Here is a 19,414-nt window from a genome sequence, read left to right as displayed (position 1 = left end):
GTAGCAGATTACAAATATTGTTACAGTAAAGCTGTTACATAACAGCTACTGTAACAAAAACGCCTGCAAAACCGCTCTGATCTAGCGTTTAGCATTTTCCATAGCGGTTTTCCACTTTCCTATACCTTAACATTAAAGCAGAAACGCCTTAGAAATCTAAAAAATGCTGCAGCCCCCAAGTTTGCATTTGTGCCACAAACAGGAAGTTAATGTCACCAACCATTCCCATTTTATTAAGGTGTATCCATATAAATGGCCCACCCTGTATATATATACACACACACACACACACACACACATATATATATATATATATATATATATATATATATATATATGCTAAACCTGGTGCATCTATGGTGAAGGGGCATCATGTGGCTTATGCCCCCTTTGTAGCTCATGCCCCTTGTGTCTCCCTGTGTCCTCCTCTACCCCACTTGTGTCCTCCTGTGTCCCCCATGTGTCCGCCTCTGTCCTCCTCTATGCCCCCTGTGTCCTCCATTTTCCCCCTCCTCTATGCCCCTTTGTCCCCTCATCCATGCTCCTTTGTCCCCTCCTCTATGCCCCGTTGTGCCCCCCTTGTGTCTTCCTCTATGCCCCTTCGTGTCCCCCTGTATCCTCCGTTTATTCCCCCTTTGTCCTCCTCTGCATGGGCACAGTACAGGGAGGCCCTGACATTGCGGCGGGTTGGAGGTTCGTATTGGCAGGCATTCACAAGTCAGGAACTCCCTGCATTTGGACTATATTCACAGTGACATTCCCCCCCCCCCCCAATTTTGGGGAAGAAAAAGTGAGTCTAAAGGGGGCCATACACTCAGCCGATTTTCTGGCCGATCGATCGATCAAAATCTGGTCGATTGATCGATTGCAAATCGGTTGACTGATCGACCGATTGGCGGCCGATTTCGATTGATTTCAATCGATCTGGCATGGTGGAAAATCCAGGTCGATCTGTTGAGATTGCTTTTCATTTTGCATTGTCCCTAATGGAAATCTGATGGCAAAAAAAAAGCCATCAGATCGATTTTCAATAGATTTCAAACTGAAATCTATTGGAATTCTAATCCTAGTAAAAAATGTTCCTAAACACATCAGATAGATAAGAAATCTATCTGATGATCTATCTGCTGCTAATCTGACGAGTGTATGGACACCTTAAAACCTTGTGCGCATAATAAATCACCAGCGCAATCACAAGTGCTAAGCAATTTTGTTAGCTAACATTGCACAAGTGCTTTTAAAATAATCAAAATCGCTCATAATGTGAACAAGCCCTTACAGTCCAAAAAATACAGTATATTTGATTTGTACACATTTCAGTAACATTTCTAGTTTTTACTGTTTAGTCATATTAGATAGGCATTGGTTTTGAAGAGCTTTATACGTATTAAAAATGTACAGGAAATTCAACATCTACACCATGTAACAAAGTTATTTCTCACACAAAAAAACACTGTTCATACTTCAGTGATCTTTACATCCATCATAGTTTACTAGAGGATTGGTGCTGTAATCATCATGTAGCACAGGTGAATGAACAAGTATGTCTTTGATCAACGACATGTTCAGTACATCTTCCAGGATGTTTATCTTTTCATTCAGACAAAGATGGTCTTTCAAGAGTTTGATTCTTGCACTCATTTTTTGACCGTAAAATAAAATAGTTTATACTTTAGAATGTCTGGTTATCAAAATATGAAACCTTAAAACATTCCAGGTGTCACAGGTAAGACATTGGGTAGTAGTCTGGGTTCATTGGGTATAATAGGAATAGTGTCTGACGTTTCTTCAAGCTCACTGTCCTGGTCTTCAAGGATGCCAGCTTCCACAGGTATGATTTTGATAACTTTCTCTTCAAAGTGAACCTGCTTCTTTTTGGAAGATGTGTCTGTAGAGGCATCAACATGAATTTGTTCCAACCCTGCTGTCTTTAATGGTTTACTCTCTTTTTTTACTTTGAGAATACTCCTCATCTGAGTGAGCAGAGACTCTCTCTTTTCACGTAAGGTACCATTAAATGTGTATGTTTGTTCTGTATCCCCAGCTCTGGTCATAGCAATGGCTGTAGTAGAGGGATCTGTATAATACTCAGCCTGTGAGATGCCTTCTTTGTCTTTGGTCTTCTTCCGCTTGCTCAAGAGAAGATAGGCCAGACCAGTAACAACTAACATGGTTCCTACAAGAAAGCATGAGAAAGCTGGATTACCATTCATGAGCTAAATGTTTTGCATTCAGTCAACTATTTGCTACAGTTTTTCCACTTTGATGGAGTAAAACAGCTGTGAAGTCTTTATGACTATCATATTACACTACACATTATACAGTATGTTTTTCTTGTAAATTCTCCACAACCGCAATATGTATGAACTGCAAAGAAGTGTTAAAGATTTACTAAATTGACTTGGACTGGTGCCTACTTTAGATTCCATTCATGTGCAGAAAAAAAATCAAATTTTTAAAGCCCTCCTCTATGGAAAAAAGTAGTTTTATATAATGTGAGAAGGGGTTAGAAATTGTATTGCTTTTTGTGCTAGTACTCCTGTTGACTTTGTGTGGTAATATCCAATTTCCTGTCCCCAACAGCACTGGATCTTATCTTTCAGTAATAGAGACTCCCAAGTGCAGGAAGTGAGGTAAAATTTTCCAAAAAGCCCAGAAATGAATTAAAATTACATGAGGCTCTAGGCAAGATAACAGTTTTTGCCCACTGCTGCTGCTGACCTGGCTTTTTTAGTAAGATTTGGTGGGGGCTAGCACCAGGCCCCCCGACTCTCTACAGGCCCTAGGCAACTGCCTAGTTTTGCCTTGTGGACAGGGGCGTAACTAGAAATCACCAGGACCCTCTACAAAAACAATCACCGGGGCCACCCATATTATATCCCCCCCAGGGCCTGCTCAGGGCAGTTTTGGGGAGCAGGAGGGGTCGCACATGAGGAGAGAGTGTGGCCACCTAGATCGGCGGGAAGGGGGGACTGTCCCCCCCTCCCTTACCACGGGCTTTCCCCTCAGTGCGCTCCCCTCCTGCAATTATCAGTGGCAGCGGGCGTTGGCAGGAACACATATCTCCATTCTCCGCCGAGGTCCGATCTCTAAGTGCCTCACGCTACTTCCTGTTTAAACAGGGAGTAGCGTCAGACACTTAGAGAGAGGAACCTCCGGCACGTGGAACGCATGGAGGTATGTGTTCCTGCAACCGCCTGCAGCCACTGATAATTGCAGGAAGGGAGCGCGCTGAGGGGAGAGCCTGAGGTAAGGGAGGGGGAGACTGTCCCCCCTGCCCGCTGATGTGCGGCCATGCTCTCTCCTCATGCTGCTACCCCTCCTGTCCCCCAAAATGGCCCTGAGTGGGCGCCAGGGGGCCCCTGTGAATGCAGATGCTGCAGCCTCCATTGGTACATCCCTGCTTGTGGATAATCCAGCTCTGAAATGGGCACAGAAAAATGTAAAAGATAAAAAGAGGTTCTAACCCTTAAAGGTAGCCTAGCGATGATGGACAAACTCGACCAAGAGACACATATCTCTCTCTAATCAATTAGAAAGAGAGATCTGTTAGCTGCCTATTCCCAAACAATTTCAGCATGAAATGTCTTGGGAATTGGCACCGCTTGTGCACCGCCACTGTCATCCCTAATGTGTAATGTGCTCTCCCCTTCACCACCCTCTGCTCTAGCCATTACCTGTCCTCCGCTTGTCCCCTGCTGGCTCCAGGAGCCCTTGCTCCATACATGCACCCCATGTGGCTGCTGGCATATGTGTGGGAGCATGTGTGACATCACATAAGCGCCCCCCCATTACTCGGCAACCATGTGATGTGTATGTATGGAGCAAGGGCTCCGGAGCCAGTGGAGGACAAGCAGCAGCCACGGATAGGTAATGTATAGTGCACTGGGCACCATGGAGGGGCACACTACACATTAGGGAGAACAATGTCGGGGGTTAACAGAGGTGCCTGGCTCTTCTACTAACCACATATGCTATTGCTCCGTTGTTATTGCCTGATGAAGCGGGATCAAACCTGCGAAACGCGTTGCATATTTGGAGTTTATAAATAAAATATATTGATTGTCTCTACTACAGTCGTTGTGTGTCTACTTGGAGGAGGTAAGTCCACCACTACCTCCTCTATTTACCAAGAATTTGGTTTTTAAGCTCATCTAGCTTCCTTTTATTCTTTTGGCGCCTCTGTTCTCCTGCATAATGTCGGGTGTCTTGTTGCGTTCGTCGCTCACCCCAATATTGCTCCTCGTTACTGCTGTGCACACGATTAAGCAAATAGGCCCTAAATCTTGCATCATGTCCAATCGATTACCGGCGACCAATTTTGGACCAAAATTGGTCACATTGTCAATAAGGCATGTACTTGGAGGCACCAATTTTCATCCAATTCCGATAATAATCGAATTGGATGGATGATCCAGCGCCAAGTCACCTGATGTATGGCCACCTTTGCTCTAATATCCAATATTTGTTTTCTGGAGTAGACCTTTAACCCAAACCGGAACTGAAAATAAATATATGAGATAATTCATTGTATGCATAGTAGTAAAGGTAACTGAAATTTTCTGCAGTCTCATGTTCTTACCTAAAGTGCTATAATTCAAGTGTGAGTGTAAAGAGCAGCCACAACAGTGTGAGGTAGACTATTCTTCATTCATTTTTTTAATCTGACAATATCGAGTCATCCGAGGTAAGTCTACCATTAACCCCTTTTAAAACAGGTTTTAGTGTATATTATCCTTCTTGGTCCCTCTGTTTTACCTATCTTTGCAAGATAATAGTATTTGTGTTGTATTTATTTTGCAGGAGAACCAGGCTGTATTTAATTGTTGTTTGACTGCCTCATTTACATATAGAAGAACTGGTCTATGAACTCTTGAAGCAAAAACAAAATGGAAAGTGTGCACAGGTATGCTCTTGTTAATTTACACTTTCCTCACTATAAACTAATATTTGTAGTGAATACACATTCACTTTACTGCATGCAAACTTCTTTCTCCTTTAGTAATCCATTTGGTATGCGAGGGATAAATACCTATAGCTGTGTCTTAATATTAAGCTTTTTTTTTCTTGTAAAAGAATGCGCACATAAGCAGTATAGGGTATTAACCCTTAGACTGCCACAGACATCTACTGGTGTTCTGTGTTTTCACATCCACATGCCATTGAAGGCATTTTAGCAGTACTGGATTTGTACTCGTTACCGGCCAAGGCCACTGTCAGCGGCTGCCTCCTTCAGTATAGGTAGCCAGATGACCCTTCCCTCTAGTATAGGCAGCCAGATGACCCTTCACCCCACCACCTCCAGTGTAGGTAGCAAAGCCAGGACAAGGTCCTCCAGCACCCAAGGCTGAGACACCAAAGTGCGCTCCTCCATCCCTCCCATCCCAGCCATCACACACTCTTATTTCCCCCTGGTTAGTTAGATAGCTGAGTTGTGCGCCCCCTCCTACTTTGCGCCCTGAGGCTGGAACCTCTCTCGCCTCTGCCTTGGTCCGGCCCTGGTAGGTAGCCAGATAACCCCCCCTCCTCCAGTTTAGATCTGATGACCCATCCCCTCCTTTAGTATAAGAAGCCAGATGACCCTTCGCCCCCCCCCCCCCCAATATAGCCTGCTGCCCATCCACCCTTGATCCTGTGGTGCCCTAGGCCATGGCCTATGTGGCCTTGGCTTAAATCTGGTCCTGCATTTTAGTACAACACTACTTCCGCTTGCATCGGTAGCTATACGCATTTTTGTTTCCTCATATTCCTATGCCACAGATGTCTACAAAGAATTTGGTACACAGTTTTGGCTCAGTGCCAACTCTCTACTTTACATGAATTATGCAAACTCTTCTAAGATTATGCAGAATTGTGGAAATGTTACTGCAAATATGCTTTTACATCAAGATTTGAATAGTCCATTTTACAATAGATTTTCATAATAATTAGCATAATTCTGTATCATAATAATTAACATAATTCTCAATCATCTCAAATTTATTTGCATCTCAATGACATCCCTACTGACTAATAGATGGCACTGGCATGGATCTCTAAAAAAAAAAAAAAAAAAAGAATAGTTGGCAGTCTAAGGGTTAAAATGCCTAAAACACCAAGGGAGATGTGCACAAGCCCACAGAATACATCTGTCTATAATTTCATGGATGTTAAATTACATACCGTAAATGATCCAAACTGGATCTCTTTAGTCAGTTTGCTAGTTTAAAATCAGCATAACTGTCAAAATTCTACAAGTGATTTTTGCACATAAACTATTAAAGTAACAAGCCATCCCTACCACCCCAGGGTCGCCAAGCATTAGGGCCCGTTTCCACTAGAGCGAATCTGCATGCGTTTTCTGCATGCAGATTCGCATAGCCAATAATAGTCAATAGGCCTGTTTCCACTTGCCAGGAAATCTGTGCAGTGGACTGTGCAGAAAAAATCTGCACAGCAGAGCCATCAGAATTCGCACACCGCAAGGCTAGTGTGCGATTCGCATGTCATGTATTTAATATGAAATTCACATGCATTTTCGCTAGGCAAATTTTCCATGTGAATTTGCATACGTTTTCGTGTAAAATCAATGTAAAAAAACACACAGACACTGACCTGGTTAAAATCACATACTTACAAAAATACACGAAAACGCATGTGAATTCGCATGAAAATTTGCATACAAACGGATTCAAATTTGCATCTGCATGCAAATTCGTTTATGCGTTTTCCTCAAAGAAATCGCACCACACTAGTGGAAACGGGCCCTTAATCCTACGACCAACTTGTAGCTGGATAAGTCTGAAGCAGCATAGGGTTTATGCTACCTACTTTTTGCGCCGTTATTGTACGCATCATTTGACAGCTGACATCTCCCCTCACTGATCAGAAGCCATGGAGATTGGCTCCTGATCACGTGACCACTATGATCACAGCTGTGGGAGAAGAATGGCTCTCAACTCGGTTCCCACAGTGATCATCTTTCCCCCTCCGAACTGCACGATATCCAGCATCACACTGCCCCTAGTGTTGGGTCCCAGCTGGATGACGTCATCAAGTAGGAGCCGTTACTTAGCGACAGTGCGAGGCTGGATGCCGACCAGAGAGGAGGCAGGAGAGCTGCTCATCGCTAGACCTAGGGGAGGTAATTAATACATACCCACCATGCCTTCACTAGACCACCAGGGACTAAAGGGCCTCCACTGGACCACAATACTGGACCACCAGGGAATAAAGTGTACCCCAGTCCAACTATATAAAAGCATTTGTACTTACCTGTGACTTACTCAAGCCCTGTGGATTCCCTCGCTGTCCTCCCAAGATGATTGTATCCTCCTCTGGCTGGCCCAGTCTCTCTCTCTAGTCGTCCCAAGGCATGTTGTACTGCACATCCATGGCATGGCTGCACGTGCCCCTATTGGGCTCCTGGTGATGGGAGAGTAATAGGGGTGTGCGGCTTTGCCGTGCATTCACAAAACAGCACGAATGGGGATGCCACGTTGGCCAGCAGAGGATCGGAGCATCTCGGGAGGATGGCATGGGAGCCGACAGGCTAAAGGAAGACCAAGCTAACTATTAATGCTTTTATATCGTTATCTTACCCAGGACAGTAGACCACTAGGGACCCACTGGACCACCAGGGAATTAAGGAGACCTACTGGACCAGCAGGGAGGGGGATACATTATGTCACAGGGCTATGTCAGGGGATCACTGACCACCGGGGAAGCTAAAGGTGGCCACTAACCGCCAAAGTTAGGGGGAACCATCAGGGAAGCATAAAGGGGGCAGTAGACTTCCAAGGATGCATTTTGGAGGTCACTAGACCCCTAAGGGGACCACTTCCTTCGGAAGGAGGACCACAGGTCAAGTGGGGAAATGTAATGGGGTAGAAGAAAATCAATAGGACGCAGTAAAAACTATTAATTAAAATATACATTTTTACCCGACCCAATTTTAAGACCTCTACATAATAAAATTGTTAATTAACGGTCTCCGTGAACTTCTCCTCTTCTCTCTTATTTTTACCTTTAAAAATACTTTAAATATTTTTTCAGTTCAAGGCAAAAAGCCGCTATGGAGGGGATCCCAAAAGGGTGGCTGACAACAGAACTGTAGCATGGGACACATAGACTTCTAGGGGCTGGAGGAAGCCCCAGGAAAGTAAATCTACAGTAATGTGTTTAGCCTCATGCATCCTTTAAGCACTTTAGCCTCCAGATAGAATGACTACCTCAAAGACAGTAATGCAAATTGAGGTGAGCCATGGCCTTGGCTTATAAGGTTTAAATGTAAAAAGGAATGTCAAGAACAGCATGGCGTTTTTTTAAGTTATATGTTTGAACATTACACTATGACAGTAGAAGTATTAACCTTATTTGCCTGTTAACATCTTTTAGAAGACTGAGCTTTTAATATCAAAGTGAAGAGATAAGCCAGAAGTTTTTACATTTTATATATTATGATATTAAATAACTGTCAGACTGTCATAACTGTCAGAGAAAAAATGGAAGAATACTAAGAATTCCTGCTTTAGCCACACAACTATAAATATGAAACATAAGAAGACGTATTCTTAAGTAGTAAATAAGAAATGAGAAAGAGGGTAGGAGGAAAGAACAAAAAAAGAAAAACAGCAGCCTGTCCTCAGTACTGTAATCTTGAAGGATTAAAATAGAGTTCAAATGCATTATTCTTGTACATTCAGCATATTATGATCTCTAACTTTACAAATACTACGAATAGTTTTATCTTGAATAACTACATTGAGGATATAAGCTATGCCTATATTAGGAAGCTTAATATTTGTATGTGGTATTTTATATCAAAATGGAGCAAGCTTTTTACTTAGATAATTTGTTTTTTTTAGTTTTTTATTGATGGAGGATGAATAAAGGTGCATACACTCACACAAACACAGTTGCATAAAGAAATGGGGCCTGACCCTCTGTGCAGCAGTTTGGGGCGGAAGCAGGAAAATCTGGTGCATATGACACGGGGACAAATCGGGCATCACCATTGACTCCAATGTTAAATATTGGCTATTCGGCACAAAACTGGACGAATCGGGTGCCCGTTAAACTTTTTACCGCCTATTATTATTTATCGTTTTACAATGCTAAAATTCGTTTTCACAATTATAATTTTTTTTAAATTATCATTTTAAGTTTTCAATATTTTGATATTGTACTTTTTTTTTATCAATTTTAAATTAATTCTTATAATTATAATTACATGAATTATCGTTTCCTAACAAATACTCATATCACACATACATAGCACGCACACCTGAGATCTCCACCTGTATAGGCTGTGATCACATGATTAAGGCTGGAAGCGGTCGATACGTGTGGTGAGACGTACATCACCGCGCTCCAAGTGCAGATACGGAACCGCCGTCCTTTCCAGCCTATACAGGTGCCATGGCTGTTTGCAAGTATGAGATGGCTTAAATGAGGAGGATGGAGCGGCCTGCATTCAATGCTCATCTTTACATGTGCACACATGATCTGGATAAGTTTGGAAAGCCTGGAATTCCGGAGTAACATACTGGAACTAAGCCATATCTCCACTCTGCTAAGCTGTCTATAAGGAGGGTGAGAGCCTCTGTGAGGCGAAGTGTTCTCTGCATTGTTTATGAACAGGACTTGTGTCTCTTATACACCTGGCAACTTCTCCACGGGGATAGACTCTGTTTGGACTGTTTTGTCGGACCCTAGGGTGCTTTTTTTTATCCTGCAGCCCTAGGGGGGGGGGGGGGGGGGACTCTGCCTCTGTCTCTCTCCTCTTGCCCTGGTTCTTTCTCTTTTCTCTTTCCTTCCTAAGTCTCTTAGCTATTCCTGCTGTTTCTCTCTCTCTTTCGCTGTCCACTCTCTCCAGGACACACGGAGGGGCGCCTGGAGCTGCTGCGGAGCTGAGCGAGCGCCACCGGCAGATGGCCACCGGCTGCTCCCCTCACACAGCTCTCCAGACTCTTCCACGCGTCCGTCATTATAGCTAGTGTGCTGTATATATAGGTATATGCTACTTGTACTACTGTACCTGACTGTACATGTTGGATTGCATGCATGTGTTTGTACCATCTCCGACCCTGTCTGAGCCAAAAATAATTCCGGGTACAACCACCGTTGTACTTGGCGAAATAAATGTTATTCTGATTCTGATTCTGATATATATAGCAGATTACTTTGAGGTGAGACCACGCTTATGTACTAAACCTGCCTAGCTTTCCATGGCTTTCTAACATGCCTGGATGGAGAATATCGTTGATGCATTTTTTAGGGGTGACTAACACATCTGTATGAACACTATATCCATCTGCCATTCGGCTAGCATTCTAGTGACTCAAAATAGAACCTTAAAGCAGATCCGAGGTGAAAAACTAACTATAAAAAAGTAACTTGTCTTTATTTAGTTTAGTTAAGTTTAGATGGTTTAAACGGGGTCCGATAAAAATGGCGCCAGTTATCGTAGTTAAAAAACGGCGCCCCATAGAGAACCACTATCGCTAGGTATTTTTCGTTTTTGACAGCTAAAAAATGGCGCCGGCTTTAAAAATGATATTTATCGTTTATATTTATATTTGTATGGCTCCCAAACGATATTTATCGTTTTAACCCTTGCTTTGCTGTCGTTTGGAAAATATCTGCCCGCCGGCTTTAATGTTTAATAGCAAAGCCCCCTTAAAAGCTACAAACACCAAATTTGCAGGGAATGTTAAGAAGAAAATTGTGAACAAGAGGAAAAAAAAAATTCAAAAAGACCTTATAGTTTTTGAGAAAATCGATTTTGAATATTCTTCTTCTGACCGTGGGAAAATTAAACGCCCGCCGACTTTAGCGGTTAATAGCAAAGCCCCTTTAAATGCCAGAAAAACCAAATGTGTAGGGAATGTTAAGAAGAATAGTGGGAACACGAAGAAAAAAAATTGTTCAAAAAGACCTTATAGTTTTTGAGAAAATCGAGTTTAAATCTTCAAAGAGGAAATGTATCTATTTAAATCGCGTACTGACATTTCCGTGGAAACTTTTTCCGCCGACTTTAGCAGTTAATAGCAAAGTCCCCTTAAATCCTAGCAACACTAAATTTGCAGGATATGTTAAAAAGATACTGGGAAACAATATTTAAAAAAAATAATTGAAAAATGTTATTTATTTTTTTAAATTAAAATTTGTGGGTTATGTTCAGAGTGTGGGAAATGTTTTGAAAAAAATGACGTGGGGTCCCCCCCTCCCGAGCCTCTGTAACCCCTTATCTCCCATGCAGGCTGGGATAGCCAGAATGCGGAGCCCCGGCCGACTGGGGCTTCGCACCCTGAGCTATACCAGCCCGCATGGTCCATGGTATGGGGGGGCTTCGGGGGGGAGGGGCGGCCAAGCCTTCCCCTCCCCCCCGGAGCCCTTGTCCAATCCATGGACAAGGGGCTCTTCCCCACCTCCGGTGCCCCAGGAGGAGGTGGGGACGACGACTCCCTGGGGGGGGGGGTCATGGTGGCATCTGGGAGTCCCCTTTAAGAAGGGGACCCCCAGATGCCCACCCCCCTCCCAGGAGAAATGAGTATAGGGCTACTTTGTACCCCTTACCCATTTCCACAAAGGGTTAAATGAAATATAAACACAACAACGAAAAAAGTCCTTTAATGTTCTAAATTAACCAGAAATACTTACCTGTACCTTTAAGAAAAAAATCCCACGTCAATTAGGTCCCACGACAGTATCCTCTGTCTTGCGACCTTCTGTTACATCTTGATTGAAGATCTCCGCCGCCCCGACGCCACACACGCCGCCTCCGCCGCACTGCTCTCAGCTATACTTAGTATAGCTAAGAGCAAAAAGCATCTTTAAATTTTAGCTCCAATGGTCCCAATTGGTTCCTTAACAGACCAATGGGGATCAGGAGGATCCCCATTGGTCGATAAGGAACCAATGGGGAGCCTTGGAGCCAAAATTTAAAGATGCTTTTTGTTCTCAGCTATACTAAGTATAGCTGAGAGTTGCGTCTATGCATCTATATAGACGCATTAGCGCTAGCTGCCGCTGCCCTCCCGGCCTCCCCCCACCTGTCACCCTCACCCATGCTGGCACCCATGGGTGCATTGGGTGTCAGCATGGGTGAGGGTGACAGGTGGGGGGAGGCAGGGAGGGCAGCGGCAGCTAGCGCTAATGCGTCTATATAGACGCATAGACGCAACTCTCAGCTATACTTAGTATAGCTGAGAGCAGTGTGGCGGAGGCGGCGTGTGTGGCGTCGGGGCGGCGGAGATCTTCAATCAAGATGTATCAGAAGATCGCAAGATGGAGGATACTGTCGTGGGACCTGATTGGCGTGGGATTTTTTTCTTAAAGGTACAGGTAAGTATTTGTGGTTAATTTAGAACATTAAAGGACTTTTCTCGTGGTTGTGTTTTTATTTCATTTAACCCTTTGTGGAAATGGGTAAGGGGCACTTTGTACCTCTATACTCATTTCTCCTGGGAGGGGGGTGGGCATCTGGGGGTCCCCTTCTTAAAGGGGGACTTCCAGATGCCACCATGAACCCCCCCCCCAGGGAGTCATCGCCCCCCGCCTCCACCTGGGGCAAGGGAGGCGGGGGAAGAGCCCCTTGTCCATGGATTGGACAAGGGGCTCCGGAGGGGAGAGGGAGGCTTGGCCGCCCCTCCCCCCCGGAGCCGCCCCACACCATGGACCATGCGGGCTGGTATAGCTCAGGGTGCGAAGCCCCAGCTGCCGGGGCTGCGCATTCTGGCTATCCCAGCCTGCATGGGGGACATGGGGTTACAGAGGCTCGGGAGGGGGACCCCACGTCATTTTTTTTTTAAATTTGTTATCAATTTTTATTTTTTTAATGTTCTGAGTGTGGGAAATAAATTTTAAAAAAAACGACGTGGGGTCCCCCCTCCCGAGCCTCTGTAACCCCTTGTCCCCCATGCAGGCTGGGATAGCCAGAATGCGGAGCCCCGGCCGACTGGGGCTTCGCACCCTGAGCTATACCAGCCCGCATGGTCCATGGTATGGGGGGGCTTCGGGGGGGAGGGGCGGCCAAGCCTTCCCCTCCCCCCCGGAGCCCTTGTCCAATCCATGGACAAGGGGCTCTTCCCCACCTCCGGTGCCCCAGGAGGAGGTGGGGGCGACGACTCCCTGGGGGGGGGGGGGGTTCATGGTGGCATCTGGGAGTCCCCTTTAAGAAGGGGACCCCAAGATGCCCACCCCCCTACCAGGAGAAATGAGTATAGGGCTACTTTGTACCCATTCCCCATTTCAACAAAGGGTTAAATGAAATAAAAACCCCACCACGAGAAAAGTATTTTAATAATCTTAATTAACCACAAATATTTACCTGTACTTTAAAAAAAAATGTTCCCACGCCAATATATCCTCGGAAATGATCCAACGAATAACAATATCCTCTTATCTTGCGATCTTCAAATAACTTGATTGAAGATCTCCCACGCCAATTAGAATACTATACCTTACAATGTGTCCTGCATGGGGACGCATAGCACGGCTCCCGCTGTCCTCCCCGCCTCCTCACCTGTCACCCTCACCTAGCCTGGCACCTGGTGCACCCATGGGTGCCACCCTAGGTGAGGGTGACAGGTGCAGGCAGACGGGGAGAGACAGTGGAGCTGGCAGCTATACGTCTGCACAGGACGCATCCTAAGGTATAGTAACCGGCTCATAAATGAGCCGGTTCTTTTTGTATTGAATCAAATGAATCGATTCATTTGATTTAATACAAAAAGAACCGGCTCATTTATGAGCCGGTTACTATACCTTAGGATGCGTCCTGTGCGGACGTATAGCTGCCAGCTCCGCTGTCTCTCCCCGTCTGCCTGCACCTGTCACCCTCACCTAGGGTGGCACCCATGGGTGCACCAGGTGCCAGGCTAGGTGAGGGTGACAGGTGAGGAGGCGGGGAGGACAGCGGGAGCCGTGCTATGCGTCCCTACGCAGGACGCATTGTAAGGTATAGTATTCTAATTGGCGTGGGAGATCTTCAATCAAGTTATTTGAAGATCGCAAGATAAGAGGATATTGTTATTCGTTGGATCATTTCCGAGGATATATCGGCGTGGGAACATTTTTTTTAAAGGTACAGGTAAGTATTTGTGGTTAATTAAGATTATTAAAATACTTTTCTCGTGGTTGTGTTTTTATTTCATTTAACCCTTTGTTGAAATGGGGAAGGGGTACAAAGTAGCCCTATACTCATTTCTCCTGGGAGGGGGGTGGGCATCTTGGGGTCCCCTTCTTAAAGGGGACTCCCAGATGCCACCATGAACCCCCCCCAGGGAGTCGTCGCCCCCACCTCCTCCTGGGGCACCGGAGGTGGGTAAGAGCCCCTTGTCCATGGATTGGACAAGGGCTCCGGGGGGGAGGGGAAGGCTTGACCGCCCCTCCCCCCGAAGCCCCCCCATACCATGGACCATGCTGGATGGTATAGCTCAGGGTGCGAAGCCCCAGTTAGCCGGGGCTCTGCATTCTGGCTATCCCAGCCTGCATGGGGACAAGGGGTTACAGAGGCTCGGGAGGGGGGACCCCACGTTGTTTTTTTTTTAAAATTTATTTCCCACACTCAGAACATTAAAAAAAATAAAAATTGATACCAAATTTAAAAAAAACAACAACGTGGGGTCCCCCCTCCCGAGCCTCTGTAACCCCTTGTCCCCCATGCAGGCTGGGATAGCCAGAATGCGGAGCCCCGGCCGACTGGGGCTTCGCACCCTGAGCTATACCAGCCCGCATGGTCCATGGTGTGGGGGGGCTCTGGGGGGGAGGGGCGGCCAAGCCTCCCCCTCCCCCCTGGAGCCCCTTGTCCAATCCATGGACAAGGGGCTCTTCCCCGCCTCCCTTGCCCCAGGTGGAGGCGGGGGGCGACGACTCCCTGGGGGGGGGGTTCATGGTGGCATCTGGGAGTCCCCTTTAAGAAGGGGACCCCCAGATGCCCACCCCACTCCCAGGAGAAATGAGTATAGAGGTACAAAGTGCCCCTTACCCATTTCCACAAAGGGTTAAATGAAATAAAAACACAACCACGAGAAAAGTCCTTTAATGTTCTAAATTAACCACAAATACTTACCTGTACCTTTAGGAAAAAAAATCCCACGCCAATCAGGTCCCACGACAGTATCCTCCATCTTGCGATCTTCTGATACATCTTGATTGAAGATCTCCGCCGCCCCGACGCCACACACGCCGTCTCCGCCGCACTGCTCTCAGCTATACTAAGTATAGCTGAGAGTTGCATCTATGCGTCTATATAGATGCATTAGCGCTAGCTGCCGCTGCCCTCCCTGCCTCCCCCCATCTGTCACCCTCACCCATGCTGACACCCAATGCACCCATGGGTGCCAGCATGGGTGAGGGTGACAGGTGGGGGGAGGCCGGGAGGGCAGCGGCAGCTAGCGCTAATGCGTCTATATAGATGCATAGACGCAACTCTCAGCTATACTTAGTATAGCTGAGAACAAAAAGCATCTTTAAATTTTGGCTCCAAGGCTCCCCATTGGTTCCTTATCGACCAATGGGGATCCTCCTGATCCCCATTGGTCTGTTAAGGAACCAATGGGGACCATTGGAGCTAAAATTTAAAGATGCTTTTTGCTCTTAGCTATACTAAGTATAGCTAAGAGCAGTGCGGCGGAGGCGGCGTGTGTGGCGTCGGGGCGGCGGAGATCTTCAATCAAGATGTAACAGAAGGTCGCAAGACAGAGGATACTGTCGTGGGACCTAATTGACGTGGGATTTTTTTCTTAAAGGTACAGGTAAGTATTTCTGGTTAATTTAGAACATTAAAGGACTTTTTTCGTTGTTGTGTTTTTATTTCATTTAACCCTTTGTGGAAATGGGTAAGGGGTACAAAGTAGCCCTATACTCATTTCTCCTGGGAGGGGGGTGGGCATCTGGGGGTCCCCTTCTTAAAGGGGACTCCCAGATGCCACCATGAACCCCCCCCCCCCAGGGAGTCGTTGCCCCCACCTCCTCCTGGGGCACCGGAGGTGGGGAAGAGCCCCTTGTCCATGGATTGGACAAGGGCTCCGGGGGGGAGGGGAAGGCTTGGCTGCCCCTGCCCCCCGAAGCCCCCCCATACCATGGACCATGCGGGCTGGTATTGTTCAGGGTGCGAAGCCCCAGTCGGCCGGGGCTCCGCATTCTGGCTATCCCAGCCTGCATGGGAGACAAGGGGTTACAGAGGCTCGGGAGGGGGGACCCCACGTCTTTTTTTTCAAAACATTTCCCACACTCTGAACATAACCCACAAATTTGAATTTAAAAAAAATAAATAAATAACATTTTTCAATTATTTTTTTAAATATTGTTTCCCAGTATCTTTTTAACATATCCTGCAAATTTGGTGTTGCTAGGATTTAAGGGGACTTTGCTATTAACTGCTAAAGTCGGTGGAAAAAGTTTCCACGGAAATGTCAGTACGCGATTTAAATAGATACATTTCCTCTTTGAAGATTTAAACTCGATTTTCTCAAAAACTATAAGGTCTTTTTGAACAATTTTTTTTCTTCGTGTTCCCACTATTCTTCTTAACATTCCCTACACATTTGGTGTTTCTGGCATTTAAAGGGGCTTTGCTATTAACCGCTAAAGTCGGCGGGCGTTTAATCTTCCCACGGTCAGAAGAAGAATATTCAAAATCGATTTTCTCAAAAACTATAAGGTCTTTTTGAAAAAAAATTTTTCCTCTTGTTCACAATTCTCTTCTTAACATTCCCTGCAAATTTGGTGTTTGTAGCTTTTAAGGGGGCTTTGCTATTAAACATTAAAGCCGGCGGGCAGATATTTTCCAAACGGCAGCAAAGCAAGGGTTAAAACGATAAATATCGTTCAGGCACGACAAAAAAAAAAGTTTTAAAACGATAAATTTTGTTCAAAAGGTCTGCACTATTTTAACCTTTAAAACGATAAATATCGTTTTAAACATATATCGGGCAGAAGGGGCGCCATTTTTTTGCCGGCGCCATTTTTAACTAGACGCGGTTTAAACAGTCTCATCAGTATACAGTATACATTTTTTTTTCCAGTTATACAATGAGAGCTGCCATTTTTTGCTTGTAATCATTACACAGGTAATCTTATCTTTATCTCCACACCTCAGACTGTGCAAACTCCACTCCCCTACACTCCCCTCTCCCTCCCCTTGCCTCCGAAATCCCGTGCATGCTCAGTGTGTGCTGGGGGCTCTCCTGTGTGAAATATATATTTGTGTGTGTGGCACCAAAGTGTAGCAGACCTCAGATCAGATATATATATTTATTTATTGTATTTATAAAGCACCAACATATTACGCAGCGCTTGACATTAGTTTAGGTTACATACAATATTTAGGGGTGACATACAGCAAAATGACAATACAGGAATACAAGAAAAACCAGATCACGCAGCACAGTATGAGTACAAGGTAATGCTTAGTCAGTCACTGGATGGGAGCATGGAGATTAGGCAAGTCGAGTTCACTCAAATGCATAGCATGGGTGTAGTGGCGCATGCGGGGAGGGGGGAGGGTACCACTGCCCCGAATCCCCCCCTGCTGCTCTCCCCGCATGCTCTATAGCGGCACCAGCCGCCAGAGTGTAATGCAGGGAGGGAGGCCTCCTCTGGCTACCTGTGCGATAAATGGGGATCATCTGGTCACCTGTACTAAAGGGTAATTTCGTTATCCATAATAAAGGGGGGTTATCTGGCTACTTAATCACTGCCACATTATATATATTTTGGCGAAACACTACTGGATCATGTGTATTTTGTAGGGAAACACTGCGCATTGTGTGTATTTTGTGGGGAAATGCTGTGCGTCATTTGTATTTTGTGGGAAAACACATGCGCAGTAGTGTGCAGCTTGCCAAAAGAGACCTTTCAGGAATCCCCCCTTGAAAATCCTGGGTTTGCCCCTGGGGTGTACAGTAATGGAGGTGCATGATCAGGTAGGACACAAAAGGAGGAGGACCCGGCCCAAAGGTATACAATCTAGAGAGAGAGGTAGGGACATGAAAGGTAGGGGACCAGAGTTCAGCTGCGGGTTTAGAGCACTTGTGAGGGGTGATAGGCCAGAGTGAAAAGGTGGTTTTTGAGGGCCTTTTTCAAGATGTTGAAGGAGGGGCTGCCCTCATGGGTGGAGGTAGGGTGTTCCCTAGTGTTGGGACAGCTCTTGAGAAGTCCTGGAGGCGTGCATGGGACTGGGTGATGCGGTCAGGCGAAGTTCATTCGAGGAGCTGAGTGATGAGCTGAGTGCCTGACAACACGATCCTCTCTCCAGCTGGCCAAGGTCCTCTGTATCTCCGTCACACGATCTTCCTCTCTTCCGCTATCCTCCTCCGGCTCTCACCGTCCTGAATCTCCGCCCGCTGCGTCCGGGTTCCCGATCCGTCCTGGATACCGCTGGCTGCAACCGCTCTGTCCGGGTCCCTGACTCGTCGTCTCCTCCTCTGCAGCTCAAACTCGCCGCTTGAAGATGACAGGCAGGGTCAGACTGGGACCCTGGAGGCCCACCAGAAAAATGTTAACCTGGGGCCCACACATCCTATGACTGCGGTGAAAAAAAAGAGCGTGACCTTGTCCCGGAAGGTGGCCTTGGTCATGATGTATCATGGATAAGGCCAAATGTATGCAGCAGCATTGTAATTCAGAGACACTGCTGCCCAGCAAAACTTCGCATAGAGTCCTCCTCCTTCAATATAAAGTGATGTCCTAGTTACCATACATATGGCATTGATTAGAGTGTGAGCTCTGAAGACGGTCAGTGATATGACTGTGTACTCTGTAAAGTGCTGCATAAGATGTCAGTGCTATATAAATACATCATAATAATATGGTAGGACATTAGACTATGACTATGGTAGGATTAGATTGTGCGCTCCTCTGAGGACAGTCAATGACATGACTATGTACTCTTTAATGTGCTGCACAAGATAATACATAATATGGCAGGACATTAGGCTATGACTATGGGAGGGATTAGATTGTGAGCTCCTCTCAGGGCTGTTAGCCACAAGAGCATGATCCAGCAGGTGCACACAGGCAGGAGTGACAGCAGCACAACAGAGTGGGCCGAGGCAGCACGGAGGGCTCTAATCAACGGCGGGGAGACTGGAAGAAGCCCCTTCATTCCCTCACTTTAGGTTTCCTTTAAATTACAACTGCCCTAACAGGGACATGAAGACTGCCATATGTATTTCCTTTTAAACAATACCAGTTGCCTGGCTGTCCTGGTAAGCCCTTTGGCTGCAGTAACGTCTGAATAGCTAAAAGTATTAGAAGCAGAAGATCAGCAGAACAGCCAGGCAATCTGCATTGTTTAACAGAATTTAAATATAGGAGCCTCTACAGTATATTCCTCTCTGTTCACAGCTCAAAACACTAGCCTCTATTTATTTATTTATTATTTAATTATTGTATTTATAAAGCGCCAACATATTACGCAGCGCTG

General features: G+C 45.8%; 1 protein-coding gene across 2 annotated transcripts in view; it reads right to left on the bottom strand.

Moving 5' to 3' along the window:
• Positions 1-614: 614 nt before the first annotated feature.
• Positions 615-19,414, bottom strand: part of TMEM72 (transmembrane protein 72) — a 103,956-nt gene continuing 85,156 nt past the window's right edge. For both annotated transcript variants that reach the window (XM_068258015.1, XM_068258014.1), the window contains exon 5: positions 615-2,176. In XM_068258015.1, the coding sequence (XP_068114116.1) occupies positions 1,704-2,176 (473 nt within the window). In that variant the 3' untranslated portion in view covers positions 615-1,703. The remainder of the gene's footprint in view (positions 2,177-19,414) is intronic.

This window comes from Hyperolius riggenbachi, chromosome 10, assembly GCF_040937935.1.
Source record: "Hyperolius riggenbachi isolate aHypRig1 chromosome 10, aHypRig1.pri, whole genome shotgun sequence".
Taxonomy (NCBI): Eukaryota; Metazoa; Chordata; class Amphibia; order Anura; family Hyperoliidae; genus Hyperolius; species Hyperolius riggenbachi.
This window is presented reverse-complemented; position numbering and strand designations above follow the sequence as displayed.